Here is a 20,701-nt window from a genome sequence, read left to right as displayed (position 1 = left end):
AGGCCACCCACTGACACAGGTTACCAGGAGCAATGCCCCCAAAAGGTTTCTCTACACCTGTGGGAAATATCAGTTGGGGGGGGTTGCCTGTGAGGTTCCCTTCGGGGCATCTGGTGGGCCACTGTGGAAGCAGACATGTCAGGCCAGATGGGCCTTTGGTCTGATCCAGTTGGACTCTGGCTGTGGGGATAACCCATTGTTAAGAGAAAATACTCTGCACATGCTCAGACACAACATAACAAGAGGAGACCAAAGGTTCAACCAGTCCAGCAATCTGTTTCCTTTCAGTAGGCAGGCACATGCTCCCAGGCAGCTCGCGAGTGGGACATAGAAGAAAGCGCCCTACACTCTTGTTTGTTCCACAGTATCTGGTAGACTGCCTCTGAATCAAGAGGCTCCACTTTCATTTCCTGGCCAGTTGCTGCTGATTAGACATCTTCTCTGTGAATTCACTTTTCCTCCCTCTTCTTTTCAATCTAGCCAGAATAAGCTCTCAGCACTACAGCAAGGGTCTAATTTCTTTGCCAAAGATGGGACAACCACTTTCTGCCAGCTGGATGCTTTGTGCAAATGAAAATGTTCAAGATGCTGAATTTTGCATTATATACCAGACGCAGCCCTTGCAAGGATATGCCTGGGAGACACACCACAGTTTATTGATACAAAATTGTATACTGTTTAATTGTCAAAAGCTCTAAGGTGATTTAGCTGGTTCTAGATACTTCGCTTTGCCCCAGGAGCTTTTCTGCCTCACACATTGCCTTGCAGGCAGTTCAATGGACTCTGTAGCTCACACCATTCCCTTACTGCCACCTGCCACCCACCTGGAGACCAGCACAGCCAGAGGCACCCACAGGTGTGCACTGCACAGATGCGAAATGAAGCAGATACTGTACAGCTGGTGTAGCTGATGAGGACTGAGCCCTGCTGCATCTTTAAGAGGTGCTGCCCAGAAGAAGATGCCAAGGATGGCTATGTTTGCCAAGATCCTTCCCTCTCCTGCATAACAATCCAACCCAGCCAGACCTGCTTGGCTGCTCCCCAGAGAGCCACCCCAGCAGGATCCCTTCACCCACAAAGTGCTGTCTGGCTAGCCCCGGGGACCCCACAGCCCTTTCCTCTGCTGCATCCAATTTCAACACCCGGACACCATCTGGGTGGGTCCCCTGAGAGCCTGTCCCATAACCTGTAGATAGTTTTCACGCTCCACAAAAGACTTGATGTACAACATACATATCTTCTACTGGAGGAGTCTATTTGGGACATTGCATAGCATAATTTGGCAGGTGTGGGGTTGCAGTACCCCCCTCCCCTCAAAAATCCCTGCTTTCTCTTTTTCTCTCTCTCTCCCCCTTTGCACAAGGCTGGTGTCTGCGCTACCCGGGAGAATGAATAGCAGATGCTTTGATGCAACTGCCCAATGATAATCCCTGCAGGGTATGTGGTTATGTAATGCAGTCCAGTTTATGATATAAAAAGGAGCTTAATTTTCCACGGCTAAAACACTCTCATTAGGATAAAACCACAGTAAATAAGTTTTCGCCACAGTCACTCTCTCTTTGTCCCCTCCACACACACAGACCCACCCAAAAGAATATATTTTTCACCAACACAAGCTCTGGGCATTGAACACCTGGTTGGCACGAGGAGCGTGAGGGGGGTGGCATCACGTTTAGTGGTGCAGTGATTGCCAGGGAGAGGGAGGGAAATAAATAAATAAATAAATAAATAAATAAATAAATAAATAGAAAATACCTCTTGCATTTCTGGCTGGCTATGCCACTGTTGAAAGCATGGTGCCTCTACCAAGAAGCGAAGGGGGCAAGGAATGAAAGCAGGGGTTCCCAAATCTTTTCTGGCCTTAAACTCATCTCCAACAACCCCTACGCTACCCTATAAAAAGCACTTCAGTGGTACCTTGAGTTACATACGCTTCAGGTTACAGACACTTCAGGTTACAGACTCCGCTAACCCAGAAATAGTACCTCGGGTTAAGAAATTTGGTTCAGGATGAGAACAGAAATAGTGCACCGGCGGCGCAGCAGCAGTGGGAGACCCCATTAGCTAAAGTGATGCTTCAGGTTAAGAACAATTTCAGGCTAAGAACAGAACTCCAGAACGAATTAAGTTCTTAACCAGAGGTACCACTGTATTCAGAACATAGGTTTGCTCAACTCCCTGAGGAAGACAGTAAGATAATAAATTTCAAAACAGGAACAATTCGTTGCACATTTATTCAAAATCCAATTAAAACCGTTTAGTTTAATTAATTAAACAACACTGATGAACTTGATTAAGTGATACCAGTTTTTCAAAGTCTGACCATTATTTACACCTCCAGCACTCCCTGCCGCCCCCTTTGTGCTCATTCTGAGGTAAACTGCCCCATTTCGGAACCACTGAATTAAAGGATCGGGATGGAAGCACTTGGCAGGACCCTGGACCAAGAAGTAGTTTTGGCCCCTAACAAAACTCAGATAGTAAGAGGGGCCCCTCACGAATCATGTTGGTGGCAACTCCCCCCCCCCACCACCATCAAAGGGTGCCTGCGTTTATGGCTATCCAGAAAAGTGAACATAATAGGGGTGGGTGGCTGGGTGTTTAATTAATCCTATCTTGAAACAAGATAGGAGGAGATGGATTTCCACTAATGGACAAAAACTTAAATGCGACCAGTAGCCCTTGTGGGGCACGTCCCTGCCTCCTACCCTTAAGCAGACACCAGAGTGACTGAGACCATCAGTGGCAGCAAGCTGTATTTACTAAAGGCTCGTCCATAGTGCTGTTTAACATGGATAGTCAGAGCTTCCTGTTCCTCCTTTAATTCTCTATTGTCCATATGACATTCTCCTCCAAAGTGCTGCCTTCCCACACATCCCACTCCTTCAGACTGGATTTTCTCATATCAAAAAAGCACATGAGACAATCTGGATTGAGGAAGGGGGAAGTGTGGGAAGGCCATGATTTGGAAGAGAACATAATATAGATAGTGGAGAATTAATAGAGGGACAAGAAGTGTTGAATATTGTCATTAAGCAACAGTAGAAATGGGTTCTCTGATATGTTTGTATACACATATATAAACACACACACATCTTTTCTCCTTCCGTGAATCTGACAGAGTCTCAGGCCATGCTGGCTGGGGCTGATGGGAGCTGTAGTCCAAAATATATGGAGGGCATCAGGTTGGGGAAGGCTGTACAGTTAGCAACCTGACCAGGATGACCAGGGGACGCAGAAGGAAAGGTTGCTGCTCCACTCTGACCCCTGCATTCAAGCCCCCAAACCATCCTTTTCTTCAAAGAGCCAGCTCCCACTCTTGATGAGCTATTCATCATTTCTTCCATGACCCAGCCTTAGGGCGATTCCAGACTGCAACTCTTTTAGGGTGGGATTCAATTAGGTAAAGGTAAAGGTACCCCTGCCCGTACGGGCCAGTCGTGTCCGACTCTAGGGTTGTGCACCCATCTCACTTAAGAGGCCGGGGGCCAGTGCTGTCCGGAGACACTTCCGGGTCACGTGGCCAGCATGACAAGCTGCATCTGGCGAGCCAGTGCAGCACACGGAAACCCCGTTTACCTTCCCGCTAGTAAGCGGTCCCTATTTATCTACTTGCACCCGGGGGTGCTTTCGAACTGCTAGGTTGGCAGGCGCTGGGACCGAGCAACGGGAGCGCACCCCGCCGCGGGGGTTCAAACCGCCGACCTGACGATCGGCAAGTCCTAGGAGCTGAGGTTTTACCCACAGCGCCACCCGCGTCCCGGGCTTCAGTTACATACTGGCAAATTCAGGCACTCTTGTGCAACAGACATGGCTGGCCCACCCATGAGGTTACTAGGTAAGGTGACTGCCTCAGACAGCAGGATCTACAGGGGCAGCAGATTCCAATGTAAAGCATTCCTCCTCCCCCCCCCCCCGCTTTGTTCCTGATATAGATTTTCACTCAACTTTTTTTTATCTGGAAGTGAGTTGTGTGTGTGTGTGCCATTTTGTGGTTCGCCTCAGGTGCTAAAATGTATTGGGCCATTCACAGGAGCTAGTATGATGTAATGGTTAGAGTGCTGGACTAGGACCTGGGATATCAGGGTTCAAATCCTCGGGTTCAAATCCTCACTCAACCATGAAGCTCACTAGGTGACCTTGGGCCAGTCACTGTCTCTCAGCCTAACTTACATCACAGGGTTGTTGTGAGGATAAAATCGGGAGGGAAAGAACTGTGCTCTACCTTGTGCTCTCTGGAGAAAAGGTGGGATATAAATGTAATAAATAAAATCAAATAAATAAAATCCCTGCCCCCAAGTCAGAATTTCTGGACTTCTGTTTGGGCTGTGCCAAAGTGTGGGTCCAAGTAACTGAATATTTCTCTGTACAATAACTACATAAATCACACACACATAGAAATTGAGCATGCCAGGGAGAAAGCTACCTTTGTCCTTGACATGCTTGCTTTCTCTTTACTTAATTTCTTAGTGGAGGAGCTTAATTAATGTGTTGTTTAGCGACCTTCCCTGCTCCTGCACTCTGCTGTGGGCCATTTTGGAAGTGGGCCAGTTTACCACTTTGGTGAGAAGGATGGGCCTAGAATTTGCCAGGGAGAGGAAGAAACTCAGAGCAAGCTCCAGATGCCTCTCCCTCTTGCACATCCAGCTATCTGAGCCCACTGATTCAATTTCACTCCCTTTAAATATAGGTGATCTGCTTCCAGCTGTAGTTTGCTTCTCAAAAGAGTTGACAAGGCTTCAAGCTTGCTGACCCCCGCCAACGGCACCTTTTTCTCAGAAGCAAAGGGCTCAGTAGTGCCCCCCAAACGATGCTGCAAATGTATTCTGCACTTTTTTTGTTTGCTGTTCCTTTGCACGTTGTTGTTGTTTAGTCGTTTAGTCGTGTCCGACTCTTCGTGACCCCATGGACCAGAGCACGCCAGGCACTCCTGTCTTCCACTGCCTCCTGCAGTTTGGTCAGACTCATGCTGGTAGCTTCGAGAACACTGTCGAACCCTCCCATCCTCTGTCGTCCCTTTCTCCTTGTGCCCTCCATCTTTCCCAACATCCTTTGCATGTGTTAGGAACATAGAAAACTGCCTTATATATGGAGAACTGAATCTGGGATTGAAAAACAGAGAACCAAAATGGGTGGTTCCTTCCATCCCTACCTGGGACCTTTTGCATGCAAACCAGATCCTCTGTCACAAGCCACAAACTACGACCCTTTTCCACATTCCAGATCAAATCATCTCCTGCTGACCCGATCATATGATCAAGAGCTCTACCAGAATGATTGGACCATTTTGATTCAAACCTTCTCCTACCAAAGCAATGGGGAATAGAGGGGAAGTGGAAGGCAGAAGGGCAGAGGTGCTTAACAAGGTGTGTCAAATAATTTGTAGTGTATTCAGAGCTATAAACAAACTGTTTTGACAGCACCAGCTCACTGTCAAATAGGGAAACAGTTAGACTGTCTTGCTCTGTGCTGGACCCAGAACTGTGAGTAGGGGCTTCCCTGAAACCCTAATGGGGAGATAAAAGCTGTTGGTGTGCTCATGCTGGGAGCCCACCCATCTCATTCTCAGGTTGTACATATGTGTCAATAAAACCAGACAACCCAAGAACACCACAGTCTCCATTGACCTCCTTTCCAAGGAAACAAAAATCCCAGGTAAGTGCAGGTGTCCCTGTAGTCTCTCGCCGCTTGGAGATTGGGGTGTCCGCAAACATGACACATCAAGCGCATATACACACACATCTTTGCTGGCAGGGATGTTGGCTGAACGAAAGAACAATTGACACAGCTCAAATCCAGATCCCACGGGGGTGGGGGGGGTGTGTGCAGGGTGGGGGAGAGTCCTGGGAATCCTTCAACATTGCCACAAATGTTCTCGCAGGAGGGGGAGGCAGAACGTGGGATGGAAAGTGTGATTTGTGCTTCTGGTGAGTCACCCTGAGCAGGTAGGCAGGCAGGCACGACGAAAGACGTTGATTCTCAAGGCTGGCTCATCCCTGCGCTAAATGGTGACACGCAGCAGCACAGACACGGTTGCAAAGCAGACAGCTCTTTGAGTTCCAGCCGCCCAAAAGCACGTTGGAAAATCAGTTCTGCCTCCGGGCCAGAAAAGGATCCCACGTGGGACAGCATCAGATCTGAAGAGCCCTGCCAAAAGGCCCATCTTGTCTAGCGTCCTGTGCTCACACAGTGGCCAACCAGATGCCTCTCTGCCTGCAAGCAGGACCTGAGTGTAACAGCTTTCTCCCAGCTTGCAATTCCTTGGCTCCCTGCCCTCAGGCCGGGAGTTGGCCTTTTCCGTAGTTTCCAGTGCCCTCTAGTGGCTGTTAAAAGCCATGCCCACAGGATAGTGTGGCTTTACAGTGGTACCTCGGGTTACATACGCTTCAGGTTACAGACTCCGCTAACCCAGAAATAGTACCTCGGGTTAAGAACTTTGCTTCAGGATGAGAACAGAAATTGTGCAGCAGCGGCACAGCAGCAGGAGGCCCCATTAGCTAAAGTGGTGCTTCAGGTTAAGAACAGTTTCAGGTTAAGAACGTACCTCCAGAACGAATTAAGTACTTAACCTGAGGTACCACTGTATTAATGTTGTGTTTTAGGGTGGAGGCCAGCAGAAGTGACAGTGGAGCCTGCATGTCAGGGGAGGAGGATATTGTCTGAGGGCGAGTGGAACCATGCCCCACCAATCTAAGCTTGCCCTCAGCCAGCCCTCCCCCTGCTTGCCTTCTTGCTGACATCCAGTCCAGGTGAGTTGCCCCCAGCTGTCAGCTTCCCCTGCCTTTACCGCTGCCTTTGTGGAACCCAGTGGAGAGTAAGATGGGGACCAAGCCAGAATGAGTTGGCTCTGCCTGCCAGTGGCTCTGGCGCCACCTACTGTTGGGCCTCCTTGCCTTCCTCCCCACCAACAGCAGCTGTATCACTTTTCATACTGCAAATGTTCTGGGGTTGGCTTTTTTGCTTTGTATTTTTGTCCTGCATTTATTGTGCTACAGCCCCTCAGACAGCGATAATGCAGTATCAATGCTTAAACCATAACCATAACCTGGGTCCAAAGTAAGGTTTGAAAATTTCCCCTTCATTTCCCCAGTCATGCAAGAGAAGCTCCGAGAGCCACACAGTGTTCGTTCCATACTTATGAGAAATCACTCTTTTAATGTGGCAACACCTATTCTCTGGAAATTCCTGCCTATTGAGATTAGGCGGGTGCCTTCATTGTACTGTGTTCAGCGCCTCCTAAAACCTTTTCTAAGGCAATGTAATTTTACCATGTACATTTGTTTTTTAAAATATGCTGATTTTACCTATATTTTGATAATTTTATTATGTTTACTGTTTTAAAAGTCTAATGTTAATGAAAATGTTAACAAATATTTAAGACCATTTTATATAAGTTGTGAGAATTATTAAATTATCATATATAAAACTTGTTAAATAAATAAAACAAATAATTGCTTTTCTTTCTTTTTTTTTTAAGAAAAAGAGGACAAGTTCTAAACTTCCACTGTGTTGGACACATTTTATTTCCCCCAAGTAATTTTTTTTTTTAAAAAAAGACTATGTATGTATATATTTATAAACAACATCACAGTTTCTAAACAATTATTACAATATTCAAAAACCACAACAAGCAGACAGGACAAGATCTCTAAGAATAATCTTCAGTTCAGGATGGGGACAATGAAGGGTGGAGGTAGCAGACCTGGGGATTGGCTGTGGCTCCATACTGTGGCTGCATTCAGATGTAGTGCTAAGCTAAACCACAGCTTGGTGTTCCAAGAGTGAGCCTAGGTGAGCCTCAAGCCCAAGGACTCTCCACTCTGGTGCAGATGCAAAGAGGTGAGTCAAACCTTCTGCTTCCATTTTAGATTTTGCTTAACCACAGTTTAGTGTGCCATCCAAACCTTATGGTGCAGTTAATCTTAATGTGGTTTGAATTGACAGAAACCAGATTCCTAAATTATGGTTTGAAGTCGGCTTGTTTCTGCTAACTATCGTTAAGAGTTGCCGTATTTTTCGCTCTATAAGACACACCAGACCATAAGACGAACCTAGTTTTTGGAGGAGGAAAACAAGAAAAAAAATATTCTGAATCTCAGAAGCCAGAACAGCAAGAGGGATCGCTGTGCAGTGAAAGCAGCAATCTCTCTTGCTGTTCTGGCTTCTGTGATAGCTGCACAGCCTGCATTTGCTCGCTCCATAAGACGCACACACATTTCCCCTTACTTTTTAGGAGGGAAAAAGTGAGTCTTATAGAGCAAAAAATACGGTAATTTAGGCAGTTTCAGATGACACTGGAATCTGCAGTTAATCAGAAGTAGAAGCTTCTGAACTCCTCCATGCAAATTGCTAGAGGAGGTGAAGGAAGGGGGGAGAAGAGAGTGTGTAAGGAGACTTGCTGTGGCTCATCCTCCTAAGGCTAAACTATTGCTCAGCACTAGGTCTGAACCTTGGTCTTAGGGCTCATCTCTATGCAGTTTCATTGCTTTGGAGCTGAGTCTTTTGGAGAGCTCAGCATAGCCAGCCTACTCCCACCTCCCAGGTCTTCTCCTGCACCAGGTGCCCTGCCAAGAGTGTCCCAAAAATAATAACAATAGTAATATTTTTTTTCCACTTGATTCCTCTAGTTGGCATTACAGAGGATCCCCATATTTATTTTACCCTTCATGTCTTGCCTTCTTCAATGCCTTCTTCTATTTGCTCAAATTGGGGCATTTTCTTTACGTTTCACCCACATTTCATGCCTGGAAAAACGGGCTAACGCGGCTTCCGTCACAGTGCAAGTTTGCAAAATTGTAAACTTTCAAGGAGTGAACAAGAGGGCACACAGCCCACTCACTCACTCCGGGCCAAGAGCTTCACACAACCACATTGAAACAGGCCAAATGCAAGCTGGAAGAGGGGTGGGAGAAGAGGGGGTGGGTAGGGGGAGAAGAGAGGGCTGTCTGGGACATGCAGCACTGTCCCAGCAAAAAGCATAGACCCCTCCCACCAGGACCCCCCGCCCCAGCAATTCTAACATAGGATTGTTTGGCTCCAAACCAAATCTGTTTTTGCTCAACCTGGAGGCAAAATGCATTCCTCGCCTACAGTAAAATAGCAAAACAAAACCCAGCATTATCTTCCACACCGCCAGTGCACCAATGAGGCAACCTGAAGCAATGGGCAGCATGCTCCACAAGAGACAGGAGATCCTGATCCCCGCTGCCATTTTTCTTCCAGCTGCCACCCTTCTCTGGCCTTGGTGGCAATGGCTTCCATCTCAGTTTTGGATAAACCAAAGACACAGCTGAAAGCCAAAGCCAGGGAGAGTCTTGGTGAAAAGGGAGCATTCCCCCAACCTGGTGCTGGCTACATTACTGCTGGTCTCCTTCCAGCAGGCCTGGATCTCTCTCCGTGTGTGTGTCAGCAGTGTGTCAGCCACCAAAAAGGTCTAGGGCTGGCCCTGCTCTTCCAGACCGAGGTGATCAGGTCAAGAGTAGGGAACAGAAGGCTCTGGAGATGCTTCTGGACCTCCGACTCCCATCAGCCTCAATCAGCAAAACCATCTGTCAGAGGTGATGGGAGTTGGGGACCACAGCAACACCTGCAGAACCACAGATCTTCTGCATTAGGTTTCTGCCAGCATTCAAAGCTGGACCCTAAAAATGCAAGCCTCAGGTTCTGTGTTTCAAAGGGGCTCCCTTTGCAGCCAAATATAAAATGTACAATAACTATATTTGCAATGCAGTTAAGCATCCCCTACCCACCAAAAAACCTGACTGTTGTCTCATGTTGGGTGGAAGAAGGAGAGATGCTTCAAACATGGAATGCCAGAATCCCAGAATCCTATAGCATTTTCCCCACCTATCATTGATTCTTCAGCCCTTTTGAAATGCAGGTGTTTCTTCCCCTTGCACATTAGTAGATGGGATGGCAAGAGCAAAGGCTTCAGGAAGAGCAAACACAGAACACCCTGCATTTTCAACAGGGCCATCTTAGGACAGTGCTACCCAACACAGTGCCCTCCAGATGTTTTGGACGACAACCATCAGCACTAGCCAGCACCAGATTGGAGAATGCTGCCCTATGATTACCCAGAAACACTTCTTACCTCTGGCAATGGCATCCCTTTCAATGGCAGGTGGTGCCACTCTATTTTCAAGGAAGGGAGAAGGAAGAGGAGGAGAGTCTAGAGGGGGGAAGAATACCTTTGACCCATTGCTAGGACATTTTGCTGCTGCCATTGATTATTCATGGCTGTGAAGAAAGGGGCAGGAAAGGTGTTGAGGGGAGAAATGACCTATTCCCCATTTGGGGCTTCAAGCTGTGTGTGTTGGGCAGGGGGGATTACAGGGCAGGGGAGGGAAATGGCTGCCCCAGAGCTGCTGTTCAAGGGGCACATCTGAAGATTACGTTAGAGGGTCACTGGAGGGAAGAGATCTGCCCTAATCCTAAAAGCTACAACTGAAGTGAAGGATAACAGACTTCTGAGGATTACAAGACCTTGCAGTTGTCAAGGATCATGGATATATAGGCAAGCCATCGAAAGGTAAGTTGGCCTGTATGTTCTTGGGAATGTCCGGGTGCAAAGGGGGAGGCAAGAGGGATGACGGGCCCCAGAGATGGTGGGACGAGAGGGTTGAGACGGAAGAAATTCATTCTAATATGACCTTGGTGAGGTCACAAGAGCAATGGCCAGAGGAACTGTGCAAATTATGAGCTGCAGGCCCCAGGGGATTGCATGGCGGGGCCTTGTTTGGGGCCCAGGAGGCTGTGCGAAACACAGTGCCTCCTGTCCCAGGGAGTGGAGTCTGCAGCTCCCCAGGAGAAGGGGGGAAAGATGCAAAGATGGGTAGGCCAGGCCAGGGGAGGTGGGGGGTGAGTTGTGCATTGGGACCCTCCCTCTACTTCTGCATGTCACACTGCAGCAGGAGGACAATGGAAGGGTCACTCTTGGCGGCTTCTTTGAACTCTTCCAGGGTGATCTGGTCATCTTTGTCTTTGTCCATCTTTGTGAAGATCTTGTCGACACGCTGCTGCGGCGTCAACCCATCTTGGTTCATCCTCATCATGATGACGGTGCCCACCATCTTGTAGATGGCCTGGAAGGCAAAGGAGGAAGGACTGAGGACATGGCTCTGTGGCTCAGAGACTCTCTGATGTCTTTTCATCCAGGAGATATCTGCTTGGGACTAGTCTCAGAGGGCAGGTAGAGGTAATTGCTGTTATCAGTGTCTTGCCATCCTAGGAACAGAGCTTACCTGGCTGTCTACAGGAGGCTTCCTATGTAGTGCTCATGCCCCAAATGAGTTTTTGTCAACTTAGGGCCCTCCAGAAGTTTTGAACTACAATTCCCATCAGCCCCAGCCAGCACATAGGCCCTAACATCTGGAGAGCATTGGGTTACCGAAGCCTGCGCTATACTAATCTAATCCACCAAGACTGAGGAAGAAACACATCCACAGAGATTGCTAGCATCCTCCCATACCTCAATAATCTCCAGCATCTCCAAGCGTGTTATCTTGCCGTCTCCATCCAAGTCGTACATCTCAAAGGCCCAGTTCAGCTTTTGCTCAAAGCTTCCCCTGGAGGTGACTGAGAGAGCGCAAATGAACTCCCGGAAGTCGATGGTCCCATCCCCGTTCTTGTCAAACGTGCGAAATGCATGCTGGGCAAACTTGGAGGCATCGCCGTAGGGAAAAAACTACAAGGAGATAAGATGGGATAGGAGCAGCCATGAGAGGGAAAGCAGCTAGCAGCAATCTGGGAGGCCAGTGGGCAACAACCGGGCAAAGACTTGGCATAGGCCACCTATATTGGATTCAAGCCTTTTCCAGTTTAAAGCCTAGATGGGAAAGCTCTGCTTACAAGCTATACCAGCAGCAGCTGACAATGGCAAGGCAACATTGCAGAAAATATCACAAGCAGGTTGCAGAATTCATGCTCTGCTCTTTCCCCTGTTGTATTCATGGGGCAATTTCCCAACATGGAGATCAGAGAATCATAGAATTGTAGGGCTGGAAGGAACCCCAAGGGTCATCATGTGCAACACCCTGTAATGCAGGAATCACAGCTTAAGAATCCTTGACAGACAGACATCCAAACTCTGGTTAAAAACCTCCAATGAAGGAGATTCCACCATTGTAAAAGTCTGAGGTTTGAGGACATTATTACAGCTCAAAGACACATTCCAGCCGGGCAAAAACAATGAGTGTGTGGAGAGGCCCACATTCAGTTGCTGGGAGGGCCTGAGGGTCCCTGTCTTATGGGAACAAGCTTTGCTGTTGTGCCAGGCTCAGACAGCAGGACCTCAACAAGGCCCACCAAGGCAGCCCCTGCATCCTTGCGCAGACCACGGACTCCCTGCCACCGCCACCATACCTTGATGTAGAGTTGCTGGAATTCCTCCAAATTGAGGATGCCCGTGGGGCAGTCCTTCAGGAAGCCCTTGTACCACTGCTTCAGCTCTTGCTCATTGAACTCAGTGCTCCTCACCAGGTCGTCCAGCATCTCTGGAGCCAGTTTGCTGTTGTGTTTGCCCATTGCTGGTTCTGGGGAAAGAGCGACATGTCATCAGCGATAGTAAACCCCTGGCCTATGTGCAACAGATATAACAACAACAACAACAACAACAACAACAACAACAACAACAACAACAACAACAACATGTTATTCCCTTGTTTGGCCCTCTGCCACCACTTCCCTTCATCAGGGGACTCACAGCATCCACTGGAGAAAAACATGCATTGTCACACAGCTCTCCCCTCCATTTCTCTCCCCCTTGACCTATCAACCTATATATTTCAGGCAGGGCCAGACTAAGAAATTTTCCTGCCTGAGGCAAAGGACAAGATGGCATCACACATCCTTCCTGTATACGGAGAATGACTGATTCTTTCCTCAGTACAAGCATCCTCAACTGCACCTGCAGGGTGCAGGCTAGTTTTTTGGGGGGCGGGGGGGTGCAGGACATGTGATGTACACAGCACTGCCCCCCAACAAAGAGGAATAGCTAGAGACAGCCTCAGGGGAACAGTTGGGGTCTGCCATTGCTGCCCCTCCAGGACTGACACCTGAGGTGGTTTCCTCCATTTGGCTAATAGCAGGACCGGCCCAGACCACAAGGGAAGCCACCAGCTCAAAAAAGGGTGCTATCCCCCCCCCCTCGACTTCCTATACAGTTTAACAGGCGGCCTATTTTGGCAGAGATGACAAATCCTCCATCGCCAGCGAGGGCTCCCACGCAGCCTTGGCACTTCCTCACTAGTTCACTCTGAACAACAGATGGCTGACGGGAAGGTGCTCGCTTCTGCCATCCTTGCATGGGACTCTCTCTCCATTTCTTCCCTTGGAAGTTAGCTCAGAAAAAAAAGCCCCTGCTTGGATGAGTCTCTCTCTCACTCGTGACAAACGCGGCCTTTTGTGCACTGTTACAGCACGACACACACGACACACACATCATCCAATGTACCATACACGGAGAGCACTATTATGCCGCTTTCAAGCGTCACGGCATCTCCCGAAGAATCCTGGGAACTGTAGCTTGTTACAGGTGCTGGGAGTTGTTAGGAGACCCCTATTCCCCTCACAGAGCTACGATTCCCAGAGTTCCCTGTGAAAGAGGGATACAAGTCACACTGGAAACTGTAGCTCTGTGAGGGGCATAGGGATCTTTGGGGGAAGATATGGCTGTGGAATGGTAGTTCTTTAAATGAATGTCTGTTCCGTGTGGCTGATTCTTATGTAAGCAAGCATCAGACTGCAGCCCTGATGGTGCCCTTAGCGTTCACATGTGCAATAATGCAGTTCTGCCCTGAACCAGCGCCTCCCATTGCAGCTTTCTTCCAATCTGTCTCCCTCCTCTGCTGCCCTCATCCCCCCCCCCCCGCAGCCTTGGCAGGCAACAGGTTGGAAAAGGCTGCAGTACAAAGATAGGCACGAACCAATGGCCTGACTTCGTAATTGGAGTTTGTGTTTTGAAGAAGGTGTCAAAAGGTGGAGGCAGGTGACCCCCTTGCCCACATCCCCCTTCCCCACCTGCTCAAGCAAAGGAGATGCAAAATCCTTCCCTTCCCTAGCCAGTTAAATTCCCCTCTGTCACTTCTCTCTCGGTGCCAAGCAACTGACGAGGGCACACTTCACATTTTTACCCTCCCCTCTTGCATTTCAAGAGATAGTTATTTTGTTGACCTTCAGGGAAATCAAAGGCTGGGAGGAGAGATTCCATCCTTCGGTTCGGTTTTTGCTCTTGAAGGCAGCTGGGATCAGAAGTGCTTCCGTGCAGCAGTTTAGAGGCAGGCAGTGTTGTGGTTGTTTGCTGCACTCACACAACCTTGTCCTCATAAAACTGCCATCCCATACCCCCTGCCCCCATTTAATCCATATCCAGGTTGTCACTGGTTTGCTTTTGCTATTGTTGTTTTTTTACTTATCAATTTTTCCATGGAAATGGTAGATCCAGATCAAATGGGGAAATAACATACATTTTGATGAGAAAAATGTGATATGGACACGGCAAAGCTTGCATGCAGGAGAAGCACTAAGCACACAATAAACTGCTGTGTTCTGAAAAAGGTGTGCCAGCCAGCAGAGAGGAGTGGGGTGATATGGCCGGAGACCCTAACAGGAAGCCCAATTCTTTCTTTGTCTCTGCCCAGCTATTACATCCAACACAAATCATGTATCCATGCAGCCTTCCATACGCACCAGAGGTGGAGAAGTGGGGGATATTTTCTGCAGAGAAAGGTTAACATAAGAGCCCAGCTGGAGCAGATCAAAGGCCTGGTTCTGCATCCTGCTTCCGACAGTGGCCAGTCAGAACCCCCCAGGAAGGCCAGAGGCAGCCCTTGCCTTACGATTCAGAGGTAGGTTCCTTCTGAACATACCAGCTGCCTCATCCTGAGGCTGTGTCCACACTAGGGCATTAATGCATGCACGGGCCAATTTTCCCATGTGCGCATTTGTGTGCCATCATGCACCCATGAGTGCTTTCAATCTTGATGTTTCCGCTTCACATCGCATTTTTTGTATTTATTCCTCCTGAAGGACCCTAATAAGCACAGGAGTGGCCGGTCCACCCTGGGGTGTATTTGGGCTGTGTGCTATTGTCCACCCTCCCTGAGTTCCAGCCCCTTTGCAGATTGAGTAATTGAAAATTGGTCACATCTCTATATACTTATCGCCAGAAAGACGGCTCGCCTCCCCCACCTCCGCACTCTAGGTCTGTGCTGCTCTCGCTTGTTTGCACACACGAAGCAAATCTTATGGTTTGGGGTTTTTGTAAAAAACAAACAGCTGTTTTGTGCTAGAGCAGTTTTGCAAGAAAGAGCTGCATTTTTATAATACAGAAATAAAAATAAAATTGTCATTCATGCAGCATCCTTTCCTTTGGGCTGATGGAAACAAAATGGGAGCAGGCACCTAGTGAAACGTCACAGCACACATCAAAGCCACCCACCCACCCTGCATTTCAGTCTCTGATTATGAAAGGGAGGCTTCACAGCTCTGCCTGTAGATGCCCTGGGGCATTAAACCTGGGAACATCTGCATGCAAAGTATATGCTCTAACCACTGAACCACAACACCATTCTATAGAGTTATCACAACCAGCAGCCACTGATAGTCTTATCCTCTATGAAGTTGTGAGGCTCTGCCATGTCCCATTCCTCCCCGCCCCCTCCACCCATCACCTGCTTTCTAAACAAGAATGCTCCAAATGTTGTAGGTTTTGCTCATGGTGCAGCTGAAAGACTGCTGGGTTTGGAGGTGGGCAGGAACTGTTTAGTTTCCAGATCAGGCAGCGTGAAAGCTCACATCCGTTTCGCCACAACAAAATGGGACATGCATTTTAAAGGGCTCTGAAAAGCTCTATAGGTGACATGATGTGTTGCACTGTATTCCACCTCAGGCAAAATGTTACATATCTGTATAATGCACACAGGCACACACTTGTGTGAATAAATACGGTAGATATTTCGAGAAGAGGGTATCCTTACTTCCAGACTGAGGAAGAGCTCTGTGTAACTGAAAAGCTTGCAGCTACATTGCGAACCTTTGCCAGTCCTAATAACGCCTCTGTTCCACCGTCTCCGTAGATTTTGCTCTAACAGACCAAAATAGCTACCTCTTTTGATTAACAATAAAGAGATTATGAATAACAGCTTCCCTTTCAGGCTTTTCTGATCCCCCCCCCCCCGACTCCTTCACTGGGGTGTTATGTTCAGGAGGAGATTTGGGGCAGAGAAGAGAAGGGACAAGCATTTCAATACCCATCCTTGCTACACATAGCAACGGGTGCTGAGGCTGCCATGGCAACAGCTGCACTGTAGTGAAATTGTTCCTAGCAGCAGCAGCAGCAGCAGCAGCAGAGCACATCCCTGAAGCTACCAGCCAACTCTTTCATCCTTGCATGTCTCCCCATTTGTTTCCCCCATCTTCCTTCCACAGACCTTTTTTGATTCAGCCAAAAAAGGCCCCCTGCCCTCTGCACAATTAAGCCATTTTTTTCATTTTCTTTTGGAGGAAGAACATGAATAGAAGCGAGCAAAAGCATTCTGATCCCACCCTGCAAGCAGTTATTATGTTACACCTTCTCTATGACCCTCAAGCACGGCTTGTCTCCCCACATTCTAAAACCAAGCTGCATCCAGCTGATATGTATTTCAGTGCTCGTGTCACACGAAAGGGCTGCCCAACAGCTGCATACAGTATATTCTCATTCTCCCTCTTTCAAACAGGGATGGGGAACCTGCAGCCCTCCAGCCAGCCCCAGCCAGCATGACCAAGGGTCAGGGAAGCTAGGAATCATTTTCCAACAACAGCTGGAGGGCCAAAGGTTCTCTACTCTTGTTCTTTAAAACAAAAGCAAAAACCTGTTCAGGCAGCAAGTTCAAGAGACGAAGAAGAAAATCAAACCCACCGGCTACTTTTGCGCCAGATATTACTGATGAGCTGTAAGGGTTTGGTATTGGAATGCAAACAAGAAATACATGGAAGGGAGCACCTGTTTACTTTTTCAACAGGGCAGCCTTCCCCAATCTGGTGCCCTCCAGATGTTTAAGACTGCCACTCCTAGCGACCCCAGCTAGACAAGAGTTGCAGTCCAAAACACCCAGACGACACTAAATGCCAGAAGGCTGCAATAGCTGGTGTTGCTTCAAGGTCATGTCACTGGCTTGTATGCATGGGAACATTCAGAAGAGGGAATTTTTATCTTCCTTCTCCCCTTTTGCTTCTCTCCGCTATTAAATCAGCCAAGATTAAAACGAACCCAGTAAAACTCAGGAGGTAAATGCTGCATTTTTCACTCTATTTCTAAATGTGGTCGAGCATAAGACATTTCCCTTTGAACTCATGATTCTACTCTGTTTCTCTAAATTCTTCTGCTTTGTTGGCAAATAAGCTAAGTTGTGCTTTCATGGCAAGAACCCCTTGGCAATAACAGCTGTGCCGGCTGGGGCTGATGAGAATTGTCCTCCATAACATCTGGAGGGCACCAGCTTGGGGAAAGGCTGATATAAATGTTGTCAATATTTTTGGGAGCTAAAATGAAGGTGAAACTGGCCAAAAGAAAATATACGTTTGGGTGAGCATATTTCAGAACAGGAGGCATCAAACTGAGCGTTTTGCCGTCTGCTGGAAATGGAAAGGAGGGTGACTTCTTTAAGCCAGCCTTCTCCAACCTGGCACTCTCCAGATGTTTTTGGACTTCAACTACCATCAGCCCCAGCATCATTCAACTGTGCTGGCTGGAGCTGATGGGGGCTGTAGTCCAAGCTGAAGCCAATCATGATGGCCCTCCAGAGAGAGTCTCTCAGCCATATGCAGCAACGACACTACAGACACCACAGCTGAAGACATTTCATTCCTTGTAATGATGCTCAAATCTCTCTCTCTCTCCCTCTCTCGCTCTCATCTCACAAACACACTTCTTCCCAGGGTCAGACACCAATTCCTACCTTTGTCAACACCCACCATGGTAGCTCCTGAAGCAGACTTCACCTTGTTGCATGATAGGTCTGACCCAGAGAATGTAGTGCCCACGTTTCTGGACTGCAGACAGGGAAATCCTCTCACTCCCCCAAATTAGAACCACCTGGATGCACCCAGTTTGGGAAGGAAAAAAAGTCCTCTGGTCCCGCAGCACACAAAGGCCACTATACATTATGGTCGTATTTTTTCCATGCTCTTACCTTGCTTATTGCCACACGTGCCTCTGTCTATTTCTTTCTCGCAATGCACCAAAGCCTCTACTGTGAAGCGAAGGCAGAACCAACAGCTGGGGTGTGAATGCAGATTTGCGGCTGGACTCAAGGAATCTCTGTCTAGTGTGTGAGCTGCAGAAATTTGCCTCCCTTTCTGGTCGACACACAGCCCTTCTATGTTGGCTGGGACAGGGGGAAATTATTTGCATAAGAGAACAGGAAACCTGTTGTAAAGGAGGCACCATTTGCATGACCCTCTCAGATGCAGAACTTAGCCTGGGAAAGGTGGCTTTTTGAGTTACCTTGAAAATAGAGCAGGGGTGGGGAACCTGTGCCCCCCCCACTGGCCCTCCAGCGCACATCAGCCTCAGCCAGGGTTTATGGGAGTTGTAGTCATGCAACATCTGGAGGGCCACAGATGTTCTCCATCCCAGGAGAGGGTGAAACGGCACCAAATGATTTCAAAGGTGCTCCTCTTAATGCTCAAAAGCTGGTCAGCGCTGACATTGGCCCCATTAGCTGCACTAGGGAATTCCTGATGTAGAATTCCCACCATGTCTTTACCTCCCCCATCACCTGATGTCACACTTGATGCCAGTTATTGGGCAGGTGGCTGTGATTTGGGGGGGGGCAGCCTCATGAGCCTAATCAACTGGAAGTTTTAGGAGCGGGAGAAGTGAGGCACCATTTTGAAGAAAATCTACTTCTGTTCAAAAAGGGATTATTTGTCCCAGTTCTAATGTGTAGGTTAGGTGAGGATGAGAGGTATGGGATGCTGGAGAGTGGGATGGGGCAAGAGGCACAGAGCTAACTAAGGAGCACATGTGCACATTACGGCAGGGCAGAAAGCTGTGTGAGGTCTGGAGATTTTACACCTAACCACGGTATATCCTATCTGAGCCCTCCTCTGAATCCTAAGCATTAACTTGTTAAACGTTTTCTCTGTAGCCATGAGGGACAGAAACTTAAAAGCAAAGAAACAACCAACCAGAATAATAGACTTGCACAGGTGGAAGGGGGCCCAAAGGTCCAACCACCTGTGTTGCAGAAACCACAGCTAAATAATCCCTGACAGATGGTCATTGAACCTCTGTTAAAAAACCCTCTAATGAAGGATGGTCCACCACCTTCCGTGGGTGTCCATTCCACTGTTGAATAGCTCTTACTGTCAGAAAGCCCTTCCTAATGTTTAGTCAGAATCTAATTTCTTGCCATTTGAATCCGTTGGTTTGAGTCCTACCCTCTTGAGTAGCAGAAAATAGTCTTGCTCCAGATCCCGGGAAAAGTAACCACACCCCATACTCCTGCAATCTGTGTGGGCAGCGCTGGATTTAGGGAAGTGCGAGAGTTTCCCCCACAGGGCACCAAACTGAGGGGGTGAAAAATGATCAGTATCATCATCAAACCTATATTTATATGGGTACCTACTCTAAGCTAGGGGGTGCCAATTTCTGTCCTCGCTCAGGGCGCCCCTGATGTGGGGCTGCCCTTGAATAGGACTCGAAAACCTCAACTGGTCCAAAGTGCAGCGAACCAGATTAGTGGCTGGTGCTCTGTTTAGATCTCAGATAACCCTTGTTTTAATACAGCTGCATTGATTGCCAGTTCAATTCTAGGCCCAATTCAAAGTGTTTGTATTAAAGCCCTCCAAATATCTGAAAGACCGCCTCCTTCCCTACAGACCCCCTTGGGTGTTAAGATCAGCAAAGCAGGTAGTTCTGCTGCCCTCGGAAGTTCAGGAATGGTGGCAGCTTGGAATAGGGCCTTCTCTGTGGCAGCCCCTAAGTTGTGGAATGCCCTCCTCACAGGGGTGTATTTGTCTTCACCCTGGCCTTTGACACCTGAAATCTACATTTTTGGGACCCACTCTATTTCTGTGAGCGCTAAGTTGCCCTAAACTGTTTTTAATATTACATTTTAAATTCATGCAACCTACCCTGTGACCTTAGGGTGAAGTAAGGGTAATAAATTAAAACCAATACCAACACCACCTTCATCATACCTAATAAACCAACACCTCAAAGATGGAGAAGGCAGGTCAGTGAGGTTTCAACCCCTTTCTCTTCCCAGAACCCCCAGTAGGAAAAAGGAAGCTCCAATATAGGTGGGTGAGAATCTCAAACTGGGCCAGAGATGGCTTATGAAAATGCAATTGCATTATGGGAAACCTTAGAGGACAAGAAATGTCCATTGCCCTCAACAAGCTGTAAGTTAATCACAGCAACAAACAGAAGGAAACCACTAACCGGGATGTCAGATTATAATTGGATGCAAGGCACAGTTCTCCACCAGTGCCACGAAACCATTAGGGCTGTTAACTACAGTTAAACTAGGTTGACTATGAATTCCTTACATGTACCAGAGTTGCTACATCAGATGCAGAGGTAACTACCAAGAGTGACAACCCTCAATGACAAGGGGGAAGTTGGAAAGTTTGCATCAGATCAGAGGAGAGACACAGCTGAATATGGCCATCCCCAACCTGCTGTCCTCCAGCTGTTTTGGCTACATTTCTC

The 20,701-nt window shown here is 48.0% G+C and overlaps 1 protein-coding gene across 3 annotated transcripts in view; it reads right to left on the bottom strand.

Moving 5' to 3' along the window:
- Positions 1-7,499: 7,499 nt before the first annotated feature.
- Positions 7,500-20,701, bottom strand: part of HPCAL4 (hippocalcin like 4) — a 42,104-nt gene continuing 28,902 nt past the window's right edge. For 2 of the 3 annotated variants that reach the window (XM_079988628.1, XM_079988626.1), the window contains exons 2-4: positions 12,364-12,533; positions 11,471-11,686; positions 7,500-11,084 (exon numbers count right to left, since the gene is read on the bottom strand). In XM_079988628.1, coding sequence (XP_079844754.1) covers positions 10,887-11,084; positions 11,471-11,686; positions 12,364-12,525 — 576 coding nt within the window. In that variant the 5' untranslated portion in view covers positions 12,526-12,533 and the 3' untranslated portion in view covers positions 7,500-10,886. Of the gene's footprint in view, positions 11,085-11,470; positions 11,687-12,363; positions 12,534-18,173; positions 18,327-20,701 lie in introns of those variants that run through there. The other variant, XM_079988627.1, reaches the window with a different exon arrangement.

This window comes from Podarcis cretensis (genome assembly GCF_951804945.1).
Source record: "Podarcis cretensis genome assembly, chromosome: 8".
Classification (NCBI taxonomy): domain Eukaryota; kingdom Metazoa; phylum Chordata; class Lepidosauria; order Squamata; family Lacertidae; genus Podarcis; species Podarcis cretensis.
This window is presented reverse-complemented; position numbering and strand designations above follow the sequence as displayed.